At 44.5% G+C, this 22,796-nt stretch overlaps 1 protein-coding gene across 1 annotated transcript in view; it reads right to left on the reverse strand.

Moving 5' to 3' along the window:
• PLXNA4 (plexin A4) overlaps positions 1–22,796 on the reverse strand; it is a 458,133-nt gene that overhangs the window by 66,599 nt on the left and 368,738 nt on the right. Inside the window, exons 11-16 of the mRNA XM_042792117.1 lie at positions 17,810–17,906; positions 14,584–14,774; positions 8,315–8,466; positions 7,569–7,686; positions 2,086–2,222; positions 267–434 (exon numbers count right to left, since the gene is read on the reverse strand). Of these exons, the coding sequence (XP_042648051.1) occupies positions 267–434; positions 2,086–2,222; positions 7,569–7,686; positions 8,315–8,466; positions 14,584–14,774; positions 17,810–17,906 (863 nt within the window). The remainder of the gene's footprint in view (positions 1–266; positions 435–2,085; positions 2,223–7,568; positions 7,687–8,314; positions 8,467–14,583; positions 14,775–17,809; positions 17,907–22,796) is intronic.

Raw genomic sequence — 22,796 nt, forward strand, 5'->3', positions numbered from 1 at the left:
TTGTCCTGGGGCACACATGAGCACAAACACGCTTCCAAGGTGTTAAAATGAATGCAAAATGCACTGCTGGCCTTCCAGTCTTCCCAAGAGGCAAGTCCACCAGCCCTCCGTGGTCTTGGGCTCTGGGAAGTAGTTCTGCACGAATCTATTTCTTAGTGAACTCAATGCTTGGAAAACATTTTTCTGTATCAAGGACCAATACGAACACACCAGTGCTGCATTAGAAAACCATGGGAGGTGGTAGGGTGTGTCCATGGAATGCTTACCTGAAGATACTCCATTCAGGCTCAATCCTCAGGATGGTTGGATCCTCTACATATTCATATTGCAACTCCTGATGTATCTTGGCCTTGTCCACTCTCACGGACACCTTCACCTTCTCAAAGCCTTCATCTGAGGCAGTGGTGTTACAGACAATGTGCTTGGTAGATCTCCTGTGAGCAGAAGCAAGTAAATATAAACCAGGTACTACCAGCAGCAGAGCAATTGGTGCCAAAAAGAGCCCAGCTACTTAGTCTTGTATCTTGTGACCTTAACCTATGTACTGTGAAGTGGTGAAACTCACTGCTACAGGAATATGTTGTGAACAGTGTGATGCATTTATCTGAAGAAGTTTCACTAGTTTAAGTAAAACCACAAAAGCCATCATTTCTCAGGTCTTGGAGTGAAAACTGAATCCTAAGAGAAGTCTAAACCAGACCTCTCCCCAGAAATATTTCTGAGTGATTAAATACTTGATGGATATTTCCTTCTTGCCTGCAGTCACATGCAGAAGCAGCTCATAAAAAGTGTGTTTGCACTTCAGCTTTCTAGTCTGGGATAATAAAGTTTACTTTGCATTAGGACTGTAAGCCTTGTTTAAGTGCAGTCTGCAGTGTGCCTGGGACCTTTGCATGGAAGGTGTTAATATAGTGGGAAACATTTTATGATTCTACTCAAAGAGGATTCTGTGTAAACGTTTCCTTTCGGGCAGGGCTCAAAACAGATCCCGGTCTGAATTTTGAAGTGGCCCTTACCTTCCATAAAGAACCAAAAACCCAGGCTCCAAACACCCTCAATCTCCCCAGTCCTGTGATTTGTGAAGCAGCCTCATCTTATACCCCTAGAAAGGGTAAAGCAGCGTGCATCCTTCCCTTGTAGCATGGCACTCACCTTCACTGACTGCACCCTCCAGGTGCTCTCTAAATTCCCCTGAAAGACCACAGTCAATCATTCCTATAACTTCTCGGTCTTTTCAGAAAGCATCTCCAAGCAGCTCTGCTTCCCACTTGGCCTTTTAAATCACAAGCTGTGACTTCACCCTCCTGAATTATAAATGCTGAATCACACCACAGTCATGACAGGCAGCTAAACAGGATCCCCACAGTCAGGAGAGGGAAGGGCATTGCCCCGAGACAGTGGTCCCAGGTCTCCTGTGAATGAGCCCCTCTTCTGCCAAGGACTTGCTGGGACAAATGTGCCAACTTCACCTTCAGACTCCATAGATATTGGCAGCAAAATGTGTTGCACTTGATAGGTTTGAGCTGCGGGAGCCCCTGGGAATGGGATTCAGGCTAATTCTCACAGGGATCAGGGAACATCCAGCAGGTAACACTGACATTAAGCTTCTCTAAACTGCAATTGAACAGGAGCCAACCCAGAGCTAAAATGTTGCAAATCATCCATTTCTTAGCATTACACAACTATTCTGGGATAAAAGGGAGATGTTTTAATACTTAGAGCCAATGTTGTCAGATTTTCTTTGTCACCTCTGCGAAAGCAGGGACAAGAAAATGAATCTTTTCAACTATGTACTCCCAGAGCAAGTAGCAAAGCACAGGACCGTGGAGAATTGTAGTGAAATTTGACAAGAGGCCATGGAAAAAAGCACATCAAATACCAATCAAAAGAATGAAATAAATACTATTCTCCCACCCCAAAACATACACAGCACTGTTGCACACAGTGCAGAATGCAAAAGTCCTATTGCTGCGTAGACATGGCCATGGGCAAAATAAACACTTGAGGGGCTGCAGAAGTCTCTTGACTATAATTGTTCACATCTTTCAGACACGAGCATGTATAGTAGGAAGGACTTATCTGTACCTGTAGAAGAGGCAGGGTTGTCTCCCAAAAGTCACGATGACATTGCTGCCCGCATTGAGGTTATTGCCTGTAATTGTCACCTGGGTGCCACCCGACACTGGTCCCCGCTTCGGTTTGAGATCAGAGAGCGTCAGAGTCTGGAAAGACAAAGGGTCGTGTTGAAAACACAGCTGAGGAGCACAGGTACCTTCCTTCTCTCGTGTTAGTGAAGGAGAGAGGTAGGCACCCCCAGGGCTTAATCACATGTTAGCTGGACTTCAGAAGAGGACCAGATCTTCCAGCCAATAGAGGAGCCTAGGATGTAGTACAATCATAGACACCCTGTTTAAATGCCAACTTTAGTAGGGTGAGCTCAGACCTAATCCCAATCTTTTTCTCCTCACCCCTGTAAAAACTCGGTGCTTGCAAAGTCAGTTCCAGGCCTAGAAGCAGCTGGAGCCATGATTTCCCACCTCTGCTGCTTGTTTGACACAGCTGAGATCTTTTCACCATCATGCAACACCACCTCTGCAAGATAAAGCTGGCCTCGAACTGGCTGATTGGATCTTAAGGGGAAGGAATCTCCACCTCCAAACAATGGATCTCACAAGTGATGAAAATGATCAGGCCTTGAAAAGATTACGCTAAACCCTACTGATCTGAGAAGGAACCAGACCCTGCTGTATAGCTCCAGAGATGCCTAAAAACCCTCTCAATGCTCACAGGCTTTTTCCCTAGGAAGGAGGACAGCTGTGGTTCAGCAGAGCATCTGAGCTTGTATCCTGCCTCTCCCTCATGCCCACTGCATGACCCCAAATATTTATCTTTTTCTTGTCAGATTTTGATGCTGAGACAGTCTAGTACTGTGTGAATGTCCTGCATCGATACAGCACAGCGGTGCTCATGTTGGGATATACTCTGAAATACTACAGCCACGAAAGGAACGTTGTCCAAACGAACAACTTTTCCCCTTTTCTGCTGATTTTCTCAGCCTCTTTTCAAAACATACCATGGTGCTGTGTTAATATATCAAAAAGGGGCACAATTTCTTTAGGGGCTCGAAGTCTCAAACCTCTTTTTCTTATTCTCCTACTCTCCCTTCTTCCCGAAATCAAGATAAAATACTTGTACTCTGAAGGCACAGATCACCCTGTTACCACAATGCAGAGAGGAGACATCCATTTTCAGGGAGAAATTTGGAGTTACAGTTTATTCTTTCATTTGCATTTTAATAGAAAAACTTTCCATTCAGTCCCAAGTGAAAAGCCACTATATGCATTTAAATGAAGATTATTTTTTTTCCCCTCTCTTTAAGAATGATGACACAAATGCTTGAAGCTCCCCTCAGTTCCTCCAAACAAGCAGGTACATCACGCAGTCACCTTATTGAGCTTTGGAGACTATTAATTCACGTTTATAAAACCACCTGACATACACTACAGCTCCCTCTTTCACACACACAGAGCCCTCTCTGTCCCTGTCCCCCTCTGGCTAATCTTCTTGAAAAAGAATGGCAAGGTTTCTACTTTGCTTTTGTTCAAAATGCAGCTACCGCTTGGAGAAAGGGCAAACGTGAAAATCAAACATGCAGCTCTATAGAAAAAGCTACTGTCAGAGCTGGACACTTCTTGTGTTTAAACTTGACTGCTTCTGACATGATGGTTTGGAAACTGTTTTTATACTTTTCTAGGAATATTCCCTAACAGTTATTATTGGAATAAAAAATGCAGGAAGAATATGTAGATGCAAAAGATGCACTTCAGTATGTAGGGCTCCTCTATTTTTATGGTACCACCTCAGTCTCTGACAGCAACTCCTCTTTAATCCTTTATTGATGGCCACCCCCACCAGTGCAAATTACTGCTGACCACAATGGCTGCTGCTGGAAGGAGAAAATGGGTTGAGAATGGCCAACTTGGTGCACACAGCCTATACAACAGCACTGCAATAGTATCTGTTTTACAAACCACAGAGGAACATTTGAGTTAAAGACCGAAAGGTTTTGTCCCACTCCTGGATGGATTTCCTACCCTCTCCTCAGTGGTAGATAAACTAGCCATGCCCTTCTGAGGGTCCTCACAGACCAGAACTATGTCAGCAATGCTCCTTGGCAAAGGGTTGCTGTCTTGTGCCGATCTTACAAAAGGGTTTGTGGCTAAGCTTTCGAAGTTGTGATAAACCATTAATTATTCACAGCGGAATTCGTAAATATTGCACAGCATGTTTGCAGCAAAACTCAGACGCCAGACTATTTACCATTTCCTTGCTGATGAAAGTTGATGGAAAATGCAAGGAGGTCTAGTAGATCTGTAATAGGCTGAAGTGGACAGTGACAATGAAGGAAAGAGGACCGGAAATCTTCTGTACCTTTCTAGGAGCTTTCCTAGTTTCCTCTGCTCCCCAACCCTTTACTTTCCTGCAGAACCTGCTCCACACAGGCTGTCCTCAGAGAAGCTGCCATCAGAGCTGAGTCTAAACTGACCTCATGGTACATGCCAAGACCTTGGTTCCCACTTCATTCCTCCGGGGCAGAGCAAGATGCGACTCACACGCAGCTTGTGCACCTGCGTTTCCTTCCTATAGGTTCAACAGTTAGCAGCAGGAGGGGAAAGATGGAAGGGAGACCTGTTGCAAATGCTCTCCTAGGACAAAGATTTTAAGAGCAGACCCAGAAGAGATGTAAACAGAACAACCCACATCGCCTGCACTGAGCCATAATATTCTAATCCAAAGCCAGAATACAGGTAAACTTTTTTCAGCATCTGAATTGAAAAGTGAAAGGAAATCTATTTTGTGTTGAAAGACCATGGAAATAATCACAGCAACAAAATGAATAACTTTAAAAAAATATATATTTTCATTTAGATCGTCATAAATATCATTTCAGCCTGAAACCAAATGCTTTGTTTCCTTTTTGGCTTATTGTACTCTCTAATGCAATTTGCATTTTTGATCACAGATGAGTTTAAAACAAACTAACGGTATTTTGAATGTAAAAGTTCTGTTTAGAAATGTGGAGAAGAACTGTTCTAACACCTCTAAACTAAAATACCTTTTTTAAAAAAATATTGAAATGAAATACTCTGTTGAGTTCAAAATATGTCTTCCAAATCTTGCAGGAGAAGGGAAGGCTGAACTTATTGGCCAAATCTGACCCTGGTTTGCTTCAAACCTTTTGAAAAGCAATTTTCCAAATGATTTACTGTGTGTCAGAAAATGACATTTATCTCCCATGCGATGCCCTTCCTTAGTTTTCAGACATCTTCCTTCCCTTGAAGCTGCCACCCACAGTTGCAGAATGCCAAGGCATATTGTGATGCCTGCAATAACGTCTCTACTCTCCCCTCAGAAGTATCAGAGGAAGCCAAGCCATGCCAACAAACACAACTCCTGCTATGAAAGCAATGGACACGGGAGAGGGCATATGATGGGCAGGCTGGAGAGCATCTGTATTTTTTTTTCTGTCTAGCACAAAGGTATTGAGGTATTCAGCAGAGAATACCCTGTTGACTTCATGCTCATGCATGGCTGGAATAGCTGGCAGCTGGAAAGCCAGCAAGCAGAGGGAAAAGCTGTCACAGATGGACACGGATGATCAAAATCGGCCAGTAATTCCAAGAGTAGCAAAGGTGACACACTGAAGTGTAATGTCCTGGAAAAAGCCCTTCTGTCTGCCTAGTGGGGGCTATCTCTCAAGGTGTTTCTCTGCCCCCACCACCATAGCAATTGAGTGGCATCAGAAAATACAGAGAATAGAGAAATTTCTATAGCTCGAGAGGGAAATCTAGGATATTTGCATTCATGATCAGTTCCCTTTACCATAAAAAAATGCTCAGGTATGTGAATAATTTCAGAAAAGACCCATTCCCTTGCAAGAGTCAAGAGCTTTTGATGGGAACAGAGAGATCCTCTCATCTCAAATCTGCACAGATCTGCACTGATAAAGTCCAGGCAATGCTTGCATGTCCCCAGCAAGGGGCCTTAGAGGAATAAGCAGGTCTTTTGAACAAGGAACATCATCAGAAAGGAGCAAAAGAACCAAGTCAAGTGTACTACATGTGTTTGGCTCTGCTCCTCTCTTCCGTGAGACTTTCACCACACCAATAATAGTGTGGAATCAGACCCAGAGCCCCTCTGACTGCTTTGCAAGCTGATGTCTCAGACAGTTGGTGTTAGCAAGACAATTTTCCAGCCCAAACAGTCTCTAAAAAGAGGAGTGTGGCTGCTCTCTGAGTGCTGTCAGCACACGTTGAGTGGAAGTAGCACATGTGGTCCCACCACTCACCATCCCTAGGGACTTTTGACTTCATCTCCAAACTCCTCATGGCTAAGTCTTCTCTGCAAACCACCCACTCTTAAAAAGCTAACTGAAGTTTAAGCTTGCTGGTGTCTATCATTTCACCATGGAGCATCCAAAAGAGTTCTCACTTGCACTGAGACCCAGTCATACTCTACAGCTCACCTACAGCCTGCCTGGTGAACTGGTCCCTCCTGATCTAGTGCTGCTGGGGTGCAGTACTGCTTTTCCTGGACACCCAGAAGACCACTTAAATCAAACACCCCTTGAATGATATATCTTGCAGAAAACACCTGCCACTGCTATGGTGACTGCCTGTGTCCTAGTAAATGGGAACTTTTGTCCTTGCTAGCAGAAGACCATGGGTACTGCACTGACCCAACACCGCAGGGTCCCAGGACGTCCCCGGGCTTGCCGTGCCCTGAGCTGGGTGTCCCTGTGATCACAAGGGCCCGTGGCCAAGGGCCTCGTGCCCGACCCGCCTGAGCTCAGCGCTGGGGACACCCCGCATGGCCAAGGGCTGCCGCCCCGGGCAGGCCCTGCCCAGCAAACACCAGCCCTTTGTGTGCCCGGGCTGGGCGCTGGGCAGCTCTGCCCCTGGTGCTGGGGGCCAGGGAGAAGGGAGCAGGCGGTGGGGACAGCGGGGATGAACATACCCCTGGGGGGGGGACCCCAGAGTGAGGAGGAACAAACCCCACCGCGGACATCACACTCCTGCCAGGGAAGAGCTCTGGATGGTAATGACTGGTGGCAACCCTCATGTTTCTCCTGGAGGACACTGATGCCTTCAGCTGTAGGGCCTGGAGGGATGCTGATAGGATGAGCTTTACACCCAGGAAAAGCAAGAGAGTATGACAGATTTTTTTCTTTTTCTTATTTTATCTTTTTTTTTTTTTTTTTTACTTTTCTCTATAGCATTTTTAACTATTAATGAGGATTTTCTGTACTAATTTGGACCATGGCTGTATGTAACTGTAACTGGACTAATGATTTGGACTATTATTAGATTGTTCAAACTTTAATTAGGCAGGCTATTTTTGTTCATAACAAGATTTTGAAAGGAAATGGAAGGAACAACTTGGTACGCTCAGAGTGTCAGTGAAGAGCTCAGAGGCTGAATATGGTCAAGGACAAAGGATAGATGCAGAAAAGGGGACCAGGGCCTGAGCACCTTCAGGGAGAAGGAGAAATTCTCACAGGATCTTACCATAAAGTAGTAGAGCTGCGAAGACCTGGCCATGAACTCTGGTTTGCACTCGGCCACACAGATTTCCACAAATCCAGCATGCTGGCTGGGCTTGGCCTCCCCCATCTCACATACTATCCTATGGAGAAAATATGAACCAGAAGCAAGGTTTGAGGGATGGTTTGGTGGTTTGGGTAAGATGGAATTGGAATAAACATCCCACATTGCTGACAAATGGACTGTAGACTTAACCCATCCTCTTCTTTCCAATCCAGGATCCAGACTGTGGACTAAGTTATTGTTTAAAGAGTGGTGGCTTTTGGCTTGGTGGGACAAATGTTTAGCTGGTGTAAATCAACATAGCTTCACTTAAATATACAAAAAAAAAGCTTGGCTGAGGTCTGACCTCGGGGATCCTTCTGTCCTCCAACCTTGCATGGTGGAGACCTTTGCAGCTGTAAGGTTTAATGATCACTCCTGGATGTTGTAAGCTGCTTCTCGATACTGCTGCCCCCCAAACTGTAATTGAACACCCTTTTGGTGGCTGTTATGTGAAAAAAAAGGGGATAACTTCCGGGTTTATGCTGTGATGATTATCTAAATATACAATCCAAGTATAGTAATAAATAATTAGCTTCTGAGCTCTAAGTGAGAAATAGCATCTTCCATTCCTCACTTTCAAGGTTGGATGGAATGGACTCCTCAGAAGACCCTACAGGTAGCAATGACTGTTACCAGGTGTGTTGTCTGCCACACACCCAACTTACTGCTCGGCTGGGATGTACCCTTCCACCAGCGGCTTGCACTCCACTCCGGCCACTTTGACGTGAGACGCAATATCTCTGAACTCCAGCCCCAGATTCTCCCCACGGATGGTCACTTTGGTCCCTCCTTCGCGAGGGCCCGTCACTGGATTGATCTGGAGAAGCAAGGCAAGAAAAAGGAAAATAATCAAACCACCTATGTAAAGATATCAGCATCCTCTCAGGTCAAAGAAGAGGCACTTTCAGGACTGTTTGTGACCACTAAAGACACGCATCATTATGAATGCTGAACAACTAAGGGAACAAACCTAATCCAGATACATCACTGTCCAGCTCCACCCTAACCTGAGAGTATAAAAATTCTGCCCCAGATCGCATTTAGTCTCTTTTAACTCCTTGCAAAACATCCACAGAACAGTAGGAGATGTTTTCTAGGTAGGAGCAGGGGCTTCTGGTGGAGCAAATGAGGTCTGCACTTTACAGACATGAGCCATGGAAAGGCATGAGAGGGGCACGGTGGAAAGAAATGGGAGAAAGAGCAAAAACAGGACACAAATGTCTTCAGTCAGTCACTTTAAATCCTAAATTCCCAGCACAAAACACACGGAGTTTTTGATCAGTTTTGGAGGTAGGTATTGGTAAAGCATCACAAACTCAGCTGAAAATGTCCACCTGAAAAAGCGGCCAAGACACAACAGAAACAGCATGTCCGATTAGGTATGGAGTAGGTGGATGGTAACTGAGACAGTAACATAAGTTGCTGTGTGCCAACAAGTGCTTCTGGAAGAGCTGCAGTTGCCCTCACGGGAGAGCTGGGGCCAGGGGAAGGGCAGGCATGGGAGCGTGGACAACTTATTTGTGGGATGGGAGTCCCCTGAGACACAGCGTGAGATGAGTGGTTATCCCAACCATCCTGGTGGCTGGTGGCATGATGTTTGCATCCCAGTCTGGACCTTCACCAGACCCTAGCAGAGGTAGGATCACCGTGTCTTGCTCAGCAGTGGCTGTGTTGAGCAGTAGAGTCAAAGCACCAACCAAACTCCAAAGATCACCTCTCCCTTCCATTGCAGAGCCTCACCCCACACTCAGAGCTGCCTACCTCTGTGCAATATTTCTGGCCTATTCAAATGGAATGTTTACATAGGAAAGCATTCTGCTTCACATCCATCACCCTTGTTCAGAGCCAGGTGGAAATTAGCGTTGGAGTTTTCTCCTCAACATTGAAACAACACAGAAATCATGGGGCCGGCCCTTAATTATCTCAGTTCTGCTCTTCCAATTATTCACCGTGCCCAAATGCTTTGCCATATAACTGGCTAGTTGAAAGGGGCTTCAAACATTGCTTTCAAAGGGTATTCCCTGCTGCCCATTCAGGATGCCATGGCTGCCATCTGCCAGCTTTGGCAAGGATTTCTCTGCAGTGAGGAAGGGGGAATTCCCTGTCTGAGGTCCATACCCAGTGGCCAATGGGTCTGCCAACTGGGAATCTAGGGCTGGCAGATAGACCCTTGCGTAGCAGTTGGACTGGCAGGGAAAGTCGAGGTACTGGCACAAGCAGAGATGCTCTTGACCTCTTCCCAGTGCTGAGTCTGGCGCCAGGGTTAGCTTAATTTCCACCCAGAGGCCAATTTTCAGAAGGTTGATCTTTTATTAAAGTAGAGAGACCCTGGCACCTTTAGGGGATATTTTAGGATATTTAATTTTAGGTGTTGTGAACAACCACCTGAATGAGCGTGTCTTCACTCTGACTATACAGGGAACCAACAGAGGTTAACAAATTAATCGCACAGATGATGACAGACAAGTGCTTGGACCTGTAAGGTTGTGTAGCGTAGACACAACATTTTCAGCACAAGATCCCTGCAGCAGCCTGGTCTCAGGTCCAGAAAACAGACAAATACCATTTGAACCAACAAAATCAGAACTATGGCAGGCTTATTTCTATTCCAAAAGTCAAAAAGATACTTAAGTCCTAAAAAGAAAATAGCACAACATTCATAAATCTGACAGGTGAAATGATTATTTGTGTTGGCTGGAGGTTTGACCTTTGGATGGTCTGTGGTGATGAGATTGATAAGCAAGTAGAAAATGGATGAAAAAAAGAAAGAGAGGGGCAGTTGTGATTATTTTCCAGGAAATGAGGGAAGTATTTTAAAAAATAAGAATCAAAATGAAATTTCTATTCCAGGAGAAATTAATACTGATTGTCTCAGTTGGGGACTCAACATTGAAAACTTGGACTATTTTCCAAAAATGGCAATTCCAAAATATTTTTATTCTGAATCATTAATAAATACCTATTAATGCAAAGTTTTCTGTTTGAAATACTTATTTTGCTGACATCAGTTAACCCTCTTCCAACAAAACACCATATGAGTGATGCTGGAAGGCTAGAACATACCATCATACCAAGTGCAATCTAATATGTACTCAAAATGAAAAAAGAAAGATAAACTAAAATTCACATATTTTATTTTATTTTATTTCCTTATACATTAGACACACTTTGTAAGAGAACTGAGTTTCCCATGTAATATTTTAGTTCTGTTTTGTGGTATTAAACTTGCTATCAAATATTTTTTAGTTGTTCTAGTAAGGTAGGTGTCTAATGAGCTAGGTCTGTGGTTAATTAGAGCTCACCTATCCTTGAAATAGCTTGCTAGCATGGGCAGTACATCTCAGCAGGTCAAAAGAGGATTTTTTTCTTCTATGACTAATGTCGTTACCCTGAGTAAAAGAAGATGTAGTGGTGAAAAGGAAAATACTGCTAGAAAAGTCCTTTTCTTTCAAACTAGGTGTGAGTTTGAGACAAAAATTTCACTGCAAAAGTCACCAAAAACTCAGTGAAAACATTATCATCCTCCTTCCATCTCTGTTTAAAGCATGAGATTTATTTCTCTTGCTATGACTCTGTCCTGGATTCAGCTAGGATGGAGTTAATTTTCTTGGTGGTATGCTGCTAGTGTTTTGGATTTAGGATGAGAATAATGTTGGTAACGTACTGATGATGTGATAACACACTAGTCATTGCTGAGCAGCGCTCACACAGAGCCGAGGCCTTTCCAGATCCTCACCCCACCCGCGAGGGGCTGGGGGTGCACGAGGAGCTGGGGGTGGGGGGGACACAGCCAGGAGAGCTGCCCCCAACTGCCCCCAAGGGACATCCCAGACCGTAAGGCATCCTGCTCAGCACAGGGAGCTGGGGGAAGGAGGAGGAAGGGGGATGACATTTGGAGTGATGGCATTTGTCTGCCCAAGTCACTGTTCCAGTGATGAAGCCCGGCTAGCCCGGGGATGGCTGAGCCCTTACCTGACCATGGGAAGGGGTGAATCAATTCCTTCTGTTGTTTTGCTTGGGTGCACGGCTTTTGCTTTGCCTGTTAAACTGTCTTTATCTCAACACATGAGTTTTCTCGCTTTTAGCCCTACGATTGTCTCCCCCATCTCACCAGGTGGGAGTGAGCAAGAGGCTGTGTGGGGCTGAGTTACCAGCTGGGGTTAAATCATGACAAACTTAAAAAGTATCAACAGGAAACTTCCCACAGTGAAGCCAGCAGAGCACCTCTGAACCCCTACCCTGTGCAGTTTTTAATTTGTAAAAGCCAGCTTCAAAACCCACTTATTTTCTTGAAACAGGAGGGCCTGGGATTCTTCCAGGAGCACACGGGAGACTTTTTAACCCCAACTCATAACACTCCCACAGATACATACAAGAAGGAGGTGATACTGGGCTGTTTTCACAATGAGAGAGAAGGAGCCTGTTTCTATCACAGGTGCAAAAATGTGGAACAAGACTTGTCAATGTTGGAGAGGAAAATAAAGACAGGGAAACAAAAGCTGCCAGGAAGCCTCAGTTTTTTCTTGAAGACTCAGAGCTGCAACACTGTCTTACAATTTATGCCCTCTGCTCATATCAGCCTGATGCTGCAGCTTGTCGTTCTTAAAGGAGGTTTTGTGGCTCAGTAAGTCTGTAAGTCCTTTCATTTCACCGAGTGGCTATATAAATGCAAGAGCTGGTAAATAAGTACAGGATATGGGCAGCTCTGTGCTGGGTATGTGTGTGTGCCTGTGCTAGTGTGAGTACACGCATTGCTTCTCCTCCTTTGCCTGCAGATACTGCCCTGGATCCTCGCCAGAATACGCATACTCTTACCAACCGCTCCAGACCTACCATTAGCTGCAATATATATCCAGTCACTTGAGATTACTTCCATGCTAATGGCTCAGAAAAAGACTTTCCAAGAGCTACTTATGATTGCACCAGACAGTTGGAATATTTCATGAGCGAATATTGCAATGATCTGTTTGAGCTTTGGGAGCTGTTGGAGGAAATGCCAGCAGAATTAGAAGTATGTCCCTTCTGGAGCTGTAGGGTGGAGAGTGAGTGCTTTGCACTTCATAAAGAGACTATAGATGCAGGGTTGGGGTCAAAGTATGGCAAAGAAGTGCAGATGGACCTTCAGAACATCATATCACCCCATGCTCAGGGCCTTGTGTTTTAGACTTCTGCTTTAGCTGGTCATCCATCACTTTACCAATACCAAATTCTGTGTAAAATTTATGAATCTTTCCCAAGGTTTGAGAATCCGAAACAATTGAAAAAAGGTTTTCCCGAGCTCCCAATAATTTTCAAGATCTCAAAGCTGAACTTTAAAAAGTAGCTGCTCATTCTATCTGTCTCTGGGTTTGGTTTCAACAGACTCAGGTGGGTCAGGTGGTCTCAAAATTACCAGCCCCAGATAAATCCAGGAGCAGTGGAGTCCTCTACCTTGGAAACATCAGGATAAGTCTGGCAGTCCAGCAGTCCAACTGAGTCTGTACTTTGTGGACTGATGGATAGCAGGAAGATGGATTGAAACACAGTAAGAGGGGCACCTTTCAATGGCACCTGGGAAAAACAGATTCTATCCAGCCTTTACTTTCACAAACCCTTCACACATGGACATTGATTTAGGTATCGTTCATAGCACCCACATTTTTTGACCCTTAACTGGATACAATTGAAAAAGCCTTTCTTGCTTTCTAGGAAAATAATCCACCTAATGTTTCATATTAAACCACAACCATGGAAGCGGGATTTTCCATCTTTGCATTTCCCTTTCTCTTCCCTGCCTCACTTTCTTTCTTATTTTTCTCATTTGCAGAATAAGGCCCTAGCCATCCTGAAAGGGTACTCATGTAAACAAAGCCATGGTGAGTGAGAAATGCTTAACGCAAGATGCAGTTGGTAAGGATGTAGCCCTCATCATCAAGGCTCAGATCTGTCCTGCTGCCTGCCCTGTGACCCTGAAAACGGTGCCCATCGTTATGGCAAAGGCATCCTAAGACAGAAGACAAACCCCACTTTCGTCTGGAGGCCTGATTTCCCTCCCTTGTCTTTTCCTTTTTCTGCTCCCTCTCTTTATGGTTTTCCTATTCTCTTATCTTCCTTTTGTACCTTTGTCTCAGCTCTTCCTTTGGCCCAGTCACCTTCGCCCCCAGCCTTGCCCTAATTTTCTCTTTATCACTTAATAAGACAATTCCAAGCTTCATTTAGTACAGGCTTGATCCTGCCTCCCCCTTCAGCCTTGAAAGGGGGAAAGTTGACAACTGAACAGAGCTTTGTTTGCTCTATGGAGATTTCTTTCACCATGAAAAGTCAGCCAGGCAAACAGAAGAGCATTACTCTGCTGGACTCAGTGGAGTCTAGTTTTTTTCTGGGCATTAACTTTGTCCATGTCATGCTGCCAGGAAGCATGAAGTACAACCTTCCCTCTCCCTTGACCTTCTGTCAGCAAAGCTCAAAACACTCTGAGATCACTCAACATCTCCTTCTCAACTAGGCTGGCCAGAGAGGCTCTTTCAAGAGACAGTTGGGCTTATTTGATTACCTTCCCACCGTCCATTTGAGATGCCCCAGAGCATCTTGCCTCACCTTCAGCTGCTCCTAAAGGCTTCATGTCACATCTGACAGATCTGTGTGAGCAGGTTGGATGCTCCAGTGTTCCTCAGATTACACTAGGAGACTGTGTTTGTGCAATTGATTCACATCCATGCTGACTGTGGTGGGAACTCTGACACTGTTCACCCCTTTGTTGTAGACATCTGAAGTTGTATGCCCAGTTTTGAAAGCCATCTTAGTGTCCCATCCCCAAGGTTGCCTGAGGCTTTGACTGACCCAACAGAGATCAGCCCTGACCTTCTCCTCACCAACCCAAAGACAAATCAGGAAAATAAACCAAGGAAATGTTATGAGAGGGTATACCCCAGCTTCTTGAAGGTCCAAGACTTACATCCGTGATCTTGGGGTTGGTGCATTTGCCCTTGGTGCTGGACAACTCCAGCCACTGGCTGTCCTGGGCCGGGCAGTGTTGTTTCAGCGTGCACTGGTTCTGCCCCTCACACCAGCCACACTCGAAGTCCGGGTCGGCTTTCAGGCAGAGTCCACAGCTGTCCCGCATGGCCCCACACTTGTACAGGTGAACTAGAGGGACGGGAAAACAGAGACAACCTGAGAGATGCAGATTGCATGGGAGAGGGGTGGGATGTCAGAGAGCAGAATGAGGAGCAAGAGAGGGGAAGGTGTTATGGGCTGCTCATCCCAGAGGCAGGATAGGACCTCTCCAGAGGGGTAAACAATGAGAAAAAAATGTTCACATCCTTCTTGAAATAAACTGAATTTGTCAGAGTTAATCACTCATGCAAGATATTTTTGGAAGCTGAGAGCAGAAAGAAGTCTTGTCCTCACTAGGGTGAGGGGTGTAAGCAGGAGGTTAGGGGGGAAAGTATTTGGACAGTGACTTGGCCTCAGTTCCTTCTTTTTCCAGAGACTGAATGTCACACAGAGCCATCTATGATCAGTCTCAGCCTCAGCTCTTCATCCTAAAATGATTTTGTAGAATTGGTCTACCCATAACTTAAACTTGGGGATTTGTCTGGTGTGAACTACACAGAACTGGATGCTGAGGTAATGTCACTCAGGTTTTCCCCTTAAGAGAAATACTGAGGTAATAGTAAATCCACAGTGGTTCACTATGACACTGAATCCAGGGATTCACAATCAATCTTCCTCCCTTCTTCTGCTTCAGAAATTCAGTCTGCTTTACACTTTGAAGTACTAAGTTGATCCTCCTCTAATACAAACAGTAATGATTAATGCTTAGCTCCATCTTGGGCTGCTAAGTGATCAAAAGCAGTCAAAACTTTTTCCAAATAAAGCCTAAAAACATTGCAATCCTCTTACAAAATAAATCATGTTATTTATCCTTATTTTACAGATGTGTAAACTGAGACCTGGGTTGCACAGGGGGACTGATAACAAAAGTCTCACCTGAAGATGAAGATGGCAGAATCAAGGATTTCAAACTTGTTTTTTTTTCTCTATTTGTGTGGGTGTTGGTGGTTTTTTTTTTTATAAGGTGGGACATTTTCCCTTTGTGCTTCTGTTCTGCTGTGTCAGTAGGTGACTAAAGTCTTCTCTGTGCTTATTACTGTACACAATCCCAAATATCAAAGGCCTTGGATATGTGTACTGAAAAGCTTTGGCTCTTCATACCTGCACCCCAGAAGTCAGCAAGTATTGACCAATGCAAAGAAAAGCTCAGAAACTTTTTATTTCTCCAGGTTAGGTGCAAGAAAAGCTTGCAGAACAGCTGTTAGTCAAAGTGTGCTACAGGGCCCCTGGGATACATCCCTTTCCTTAATTTTCTGTTATATTTCCTCAAATTTGCTGAGTTGCTCTGCTTGCAATGTTATCCATGAGTACCTCTGCAGGGATTTCATCCACCTGGGTTTAGTTTAGCCTTTCAGCCCACCAGCCCAGCCCATGCGATGCTGGCTATGAAAGCAGTGGCATCTTGGTTGCTTGAAGGCAGTGTACCCCAGTGCAAATGCACTTAGAAAGGCACTGGGTACACATCCTGCCTCTGCCTCTCAATTTTACAGAGAAGGTATGCTTGTTTGCAACACTATCCAAAGCCCCACCAGAATTTTGTCTTTGCTTACAGCCACTACATTTATGCTATTAAAGAAAGTCCTCTGTGTCGTCAAGAGCATGTGTCCTGCCTCCATGTAGTATATCCATGTGAACATGCCTAACCTCTCCTCCTGACCCAAAACATGACAGTAACATCCAAACTACTCATTTTGGATAGACCAGCCAGTACCACTTCCCAAATTTTTCTAGTCATTACTTACAGCCTTTGGGGTTTGAATAACCCAAGGACTTGTAAAGGACTGCACTAAAGACTAAGCACCACAGATATTTCTTGAGTTCATTCCATGGTATGGTTTACATTACAAGCACAGACATTCCTAAAGACACAATCATCATGATTATGAGATTGATTTTACTCCTACGTGACCGAGGGCAGATCAGTACTGCCCAGAAAAGGGTTCACACTCTTGGTGTGGATCATGTTGCATCAGGAACACTCAGGCTATAACGATAGCAGAGAACTAAGGACTGGGACAAGCATCCAAACCCTGAACTCCAGCCCGTATGTCACAAAGATCTGGGCAGGGGGAGGACAGGAAGGGGTCGTGATGTGGGGAGAAGTTTCCTTCTGTATTGCTCTCGGGCTTCAATGTAGTGTTGGTGGAAAACTCACCCACCACCCCTCAGCATGAGGGTGGGTGTGAAATGGTGTGAGAGTACCTGATGGGGAAAAATGGGAGTACGTGATGGGGAGAGATGGAGTAGGGGAAGATGTGTAAAGTGTCCAAGAAAAGAGAAGGTAAAGTGAGGGAGGGAGGGAGAAACTTCTGAGAGGTTGTGATGTGAGAAGGAGAGTGTGAAGGTCTGAGCTGTAAGTGTAGAGCAGCCGAGAAGAGAAGCTGCCTGGGGAAAAGGGTGTCTGAGGGTGATCGACAAGAAGGAAGAAGATGATGTGAGTGAACTGTCCACCTCCAGTAGAAATGCCTGCCTTGGGGTCATGGCTGGACATGCAATGACCCTCTGTGAGGGGCACATCAATCCTCTGCCATTGGTGGTAGTTAAACGGAGGCAGACTCTAGGCAAAAGGTGGGTTTTGGTCCTTTGCCATTATCATTTTATTTTGTTCAGATTTTTCCCGCTGATGAGCTGCAGACTTTCTCCTCCCCCTCTCCCTTCCCCTGTTCATTACTACATTGCCTCTGAGCAGAGAGCACCCGATCTTCTGGCATGTTAACTTGAAGAGCATCACTGCAGAAGAAATAAAGAGGGGGAGAAAGCTGGAGAAGGAGGGGCACAAAAACAAGACACAAAAATGTGGGGAGAAGTGGGAGGCAAAGATGATGAAGGAAGAGGGAAAGCAACACAAGTGGGAGGGAGAGTCATATTTCTCAGGTACAAAGAGAGAAGTTTGGGTGTGGGGGGGAAACACAAAGCGCACAAAAAATTGGTAATTTGCAGAGTGCAGAGAACAAGTATGCACCAGACAGCACAGGGAGATGGTGGAGGCTTTGTTAAGTGTAGGGAGCGATGCGGCCCGTTGCTAAGGTTACCACTTCCAAGGACAAGTTGAAATAACTCTTTACCTTTGTTCTGTGCTGGGTTGTCAATGTTGAAATTCCCGTTCCACACGACTGTCAGCTCCACCGGCAGGCTGTTAATCTCCATTCCTTCATACGAATACTAGAAGTGGGAGAGAAAAAAAAAAAAACAAAAAAAAAAACAAAAAAAAAAAAAACAAATCCAGATTTACATGATGCTCAGAGGTGGGGAGGGGATGGGACAAGGCAAGAGGTGGTGCTACAAGTTGTAAACAAGAGAAATGTAGCTGTCCGCTACCTCCCCTAATCACCATTCCCTGCCAGAAAGCCATGGGATGTTCTCAAAGTTGTGGTTCTCAGCAGAGCATGCCCTGCTCTCTCAATAGCCTACTTAGCTGTTTAAGTGAATATTCCATAATTTAAACATATTTGCATGTGATGGGGCTTATCTTGGAAATCTATCTTCTAGGTGTTGAGCACAACTCTGAAGAATATTTTGCCAGCTCCTGGGTGTATCTCTGAGGTGTACATTATGCATTGTGGGTCGACCATCTAAGTATAGCTCTGCTATGTACTCCATAGATGATGAGCATATATGTAAGCTTACCTACACAAGTGATATTTTGAAAAACTTGTGGAAGCTGAGTGAGGTCTCGGAAAGCTTAGAGCAGGCACGTCATGGAAATACCTTAAAAAGGGGGAAAGTGGAGACTCTGTGCAATTATAGACCTGTCAGCCTAACTTGGCTTCCCAGAAAGAAAGCACATCAAATTATTAAACAATCAATTTATAAGCACCTGCAAGATGATAAGGTGATAAAAATCAGCCAGCATAGATTTGTCAAGAACAAATTGTGTCAACCCAATCTAATTTCCTTTTTTGACAGGCTTAATGGCTTTGTGGATAAAGGGGAGGTGGCAGATGTGATTTATCTTGATTTCAGTAGAGTATTTGCTACTGTCCTACAGGAGAATCACATAAACAAACTAGGGAAATATGATCTAAAAGAAGCCACCATAAGGTATATGCAAAATCTGTCAAAAAAAAAAAAAAAAAAAAAAAAAGAAATCAAATAATTCAATGTCAGGCTGGGAGGGCATTTCAAATGGAGTACTGTCCTGGGTCTGACACTATTCAGTATTTTCACTACTAACTTGGATGACAGACTACAGATTTCATGAATGACACTGTTCTGGGAGGGGGTGCAAGAACATCCAAAAGCAGGGTTAAGAATTCAAAACAAACATGACAAATTGTAGAACTGGGCCAAAATCAACAAAGTGAAATTCAATACAGGCAAGTACCAAGTATTGTTCAGTAGAAGAAATCGATGCAAACAAATATGAAATTGGAATGACTGGCCAGTGCTGCAGGAAAGGGTCTGGGGACTACTGAAGATCACAAACAGATTGTGAATCAACAGTGCCATATTGCTGCCAAAAACCAAGCAAATCTCATTTGGGTATGTACTAGATAGAGTTTGTTTCATACACAAGCCCCAGGAGGCAATTATTTTTCCCTACTTGGAACCAGAAAGACTTCAGCTGAAGTAGGGAGTATCCAGTTTCCAGAAAATATGTATAAAGAAAGCCACAAAAATCTTCTGAGAGAGTTGAGAAGACTTAAAGAAATACTTGTCAGGCACAGTCAAGGTACACAGACCCGGCCTTAGTGAAGGAAATAGAAGCTGACTGCTAGAAGTCCTCTCCACTTGGAGATATATCTGACACATGGTGCTTTAGTGGGTTTTTAAACTAAATTTTGGTTTATCATAAGCCAGTTGACACAATGTTTACCCAGTTACCTGCCAGATCCCACTACCCACCTCCATCAACAGCTTCCATCCAACACTTCACCAAAAAGGAAAAAACCTCATAATGAGAGAGAAGATGGTTGCTTACAGGACAGAATGGGAACAAGGCAAGAAGAGGAGAGACATTTCATGTCTGCTACTATTACTGACCACAGCACACATCAAGATTTACCCTTCTGAGATCAGGAATCTCCCACTGCACTGGGATCTGTAGTGGGACAAACTCATGCTTCTAAAGAAAATTATGCTTTCCCTACTACGAGGTTAAATATAATTGAGTAATCTGTCTGGTTTGGTTGGGTATGTCTTAGAGAGACCACTAAAGAGTTCCTTATCACGTAAAGTCTCAGCATGGTTTTCCACAGAGATCCCAAAGCTCTGAGCCTTTAGAGGCAGGTTTTTCTGTATCTGTTAATTGCCATATAATTACAGAGTAAATTGTATATGGTGATTTCTGTCCATTACGGCAGAGTGCTAGTTGCACAATAATTTCTCTTTGGACAAACTAAACACAATTAGCCACTAATCTGCAAGACTCTGTGATTACAGTCTAGTTGTAGGGTATTTATGGGTATAAGCTTTGTGGTTACCATGGAAGTAAAGAGCAGCCGCAGGTTAGCAGAGTCCTTTGCAATAGGGCTGTACCCGCCAGTCTCATTTGGTATTAGCATTTTTATGACACTACTCGGTGTCACTGCCAGCAAGATGCAAGATGATGCAGAGCTGCTTAGACTCACAACACTGGCTTTTCACAGCTTTTTGGAGCTAGGCGCAGGGATGGGGAGACAGGAGCGGGAAGGACAGAGCCTGAAAAGTAGAGAATAATTAATCTGCTACTCAGGAGCTTTGCAAATGTCTGCTTTGCACAGCACTTTGCAAATGCTGATTGGGAATGGGAAAGAGCATATCTAAAGAAGCACTGGTCACCCTTAAGTCAGAAGTTGAGTCTGTAGGTGCCTGAGAAAGCACTACTGTCCGCTTTAGCTGATCCTCATGCGTGTGTGTGTTGGGATTTAGCTGTTAGCAGAGCCTAGACAGGGCCGCCAAGGGACAGGCAGCTGGAGTCCCCTAGAGCCTTTCATCCCACTGAGGATCCGAGTGCCAGAAGCAGGAGCCAAACTGGGATTTCAGATCTTATCTGTGTGCGGCACGGGGGGCAAACACATATTAGACTTGTTAACTCAGCAGACTTGATCCAGAATTCGAAACGAATGATAGGGAATAAACAGCAGGATCCCCATGGAAGAGCTCCAAGGGTGAAGCCAGCTGGGGGCTGGAATGAAGATGCTCCCACTGCCGTGCCCGGCCTGCTCAGACAGCTCGTAGGCTGCACAGCAGCAAAACAGAGCAATTTGCAAAGTAACCGCGAACAAATGCTCTGTCCTCTTCAGACCACAGGAGCTGCTAACTCATTGTGACCCCTCTTCAAAGCCCACTGAACTCAATAGGAGTCTTTGAAAAGGATTTGCTCAGCTGTAACAATAAGGTGGAAATATGTTTCAGAGAAGAAAAAAGGGATGGTGTATTGATCTCCAAGACAGCAGAGCTTCCCGGATACTCCCACTAAGAGCATTCATACCATTAGGTCTTGTATGTATACATCGCCTTGCATAGCTTTCTCCAGCACAGGCAAAAATGTTCAAAAGATGTAAATCTGACCCCTAAATCTGCCAAATCTGGATTCTTACCATGCAAATCAAATCAAAGCAGAAAATTATGGGCAATTTAGAGGCCTAAACTGAGAAAGAGAGGCTGACCTTCCAGAAAGGCACACTAGCTCTCATCAGGAAATGCCAAAAAGCTGCTAGAAGGAGCTGTTGTAATTCAGTGTAACAACACAGCGTGTTTTGAACTCTCAAGTACCAGTTCTTTGTCTCTCAAACTCTTCACTATTATCAGACACTCCTGTAACACAGGCTAGGCCCATCACATCACTTGGCCATTTTGCCATGCTGCTAGCTGTTTAACATTGTACACAAGCCGCTGTAAACACAGTCTCATGGAAGTTCACTTTCCTCAGACCAAGAGGGTGGCTGCAAAATCACAGCTATCAGTTCTAAAACAACTATGCAAAAATTATCTGCCTGAGTGGAAAGATACTCTGTATTTCAGAAATCTGCAAATTTCTGGCTTTTTTTGTGCATCCTGTTACTACAGGCACCCTACATTAAAGGAACTCAGCTTCACAGATCTCTGAGCCAGGCAGTTTGTGCAAATCAACAGTCATGCTTGGCCTCTTGCTGCATTTGCTGGGATGCTGTATCACCGGGTAAAGGCTTTTGATAGTCTGGCTTGGGCACACGTAGGACAGCAAACCAAGAGCAGTTACATGATATTTCCCCTTTGAACCTCAAGCATGTCCAATAGTGAGGAAACATCTGCAGGCAAACAACATTTTAGCAGTATTTTAGTGTTTGTTTTCCCTGACACCACTTTTGGGGTTAGATCTCAGGCCTGTACCTGGCTCTGACACCAGCTCCTTGCGTGATCCTGTGCAAATTGTTTAATGACTCTTTGCATCAATTTTCCAGCCATAAACTGTAGGCAGAAAACTTCTTGCCCATGGTCATCCGGTCTCTCTTTGCTTCCCAGAGCTGAGACTGAATTATTTTGTCTGGATATCACACAGACAAATAGAGGTCACATCATGATTGGGGTTTTTCTGTGATATTTTAATGTAGATAAACAATAATAATGCTTAATAATAATTGAGAAGTGGATGTACAACCCATAGCCCTGTGCTTGTCTTCCTTTGGCCATCCGGAAGTATATTTTCCCATGATTTCTGTGAATACCTCCTCATTTTTTCCCAGCTCTGTTTTCTGTTTTTTTTTTTTTTTTTTTTTTTTTTTTCTTTTTTTTTATCACCCACTCCACTGTGTGAGCCACACCACAGAGTCAAATGCCCCTGAGATTTTTGCTCAAGTGCAATGGTGTGACAAATATAACATATTTGCTTTTCCTATCCCTAAGTTACACATCACTTTCAGCTGTACCATCTCAGGTCTCGCAGCACACAGACCTGTGAAAGTCTTGAGGCAAATTATCAGCAGGGATTTTGCTGCTATAAATCAGTGTGTGCTGCCTGCCTGTGCCAAGGCCAGTCAATGGACAGGCTAGCACCAGGAAAGAATGTGGACTTAGTCATTGAAGCAGGTAATGGCAATGATCATGGCATGGTCAGGTGGGTCGTCTCTCACCCATCTCCTTGTTCCTCAT

Source organism: Tyto alba, unplaced genomic scaffold (genome assembly GCF_018691265.1).
Source record: "Tyto alba isolate M040663 unplaced genomic scaffold, T.alba_DEE_v4.0 Super-Scaffold_2, whole genome shotgun sequence".
In the NCBI taxonomy this organism is placed as follows: domain Eukaryota; kingdom Metazoa; phylum Chordata; class Aves; order Strigiformes; family Tytonidae; genus Tyto; species Tyto alba.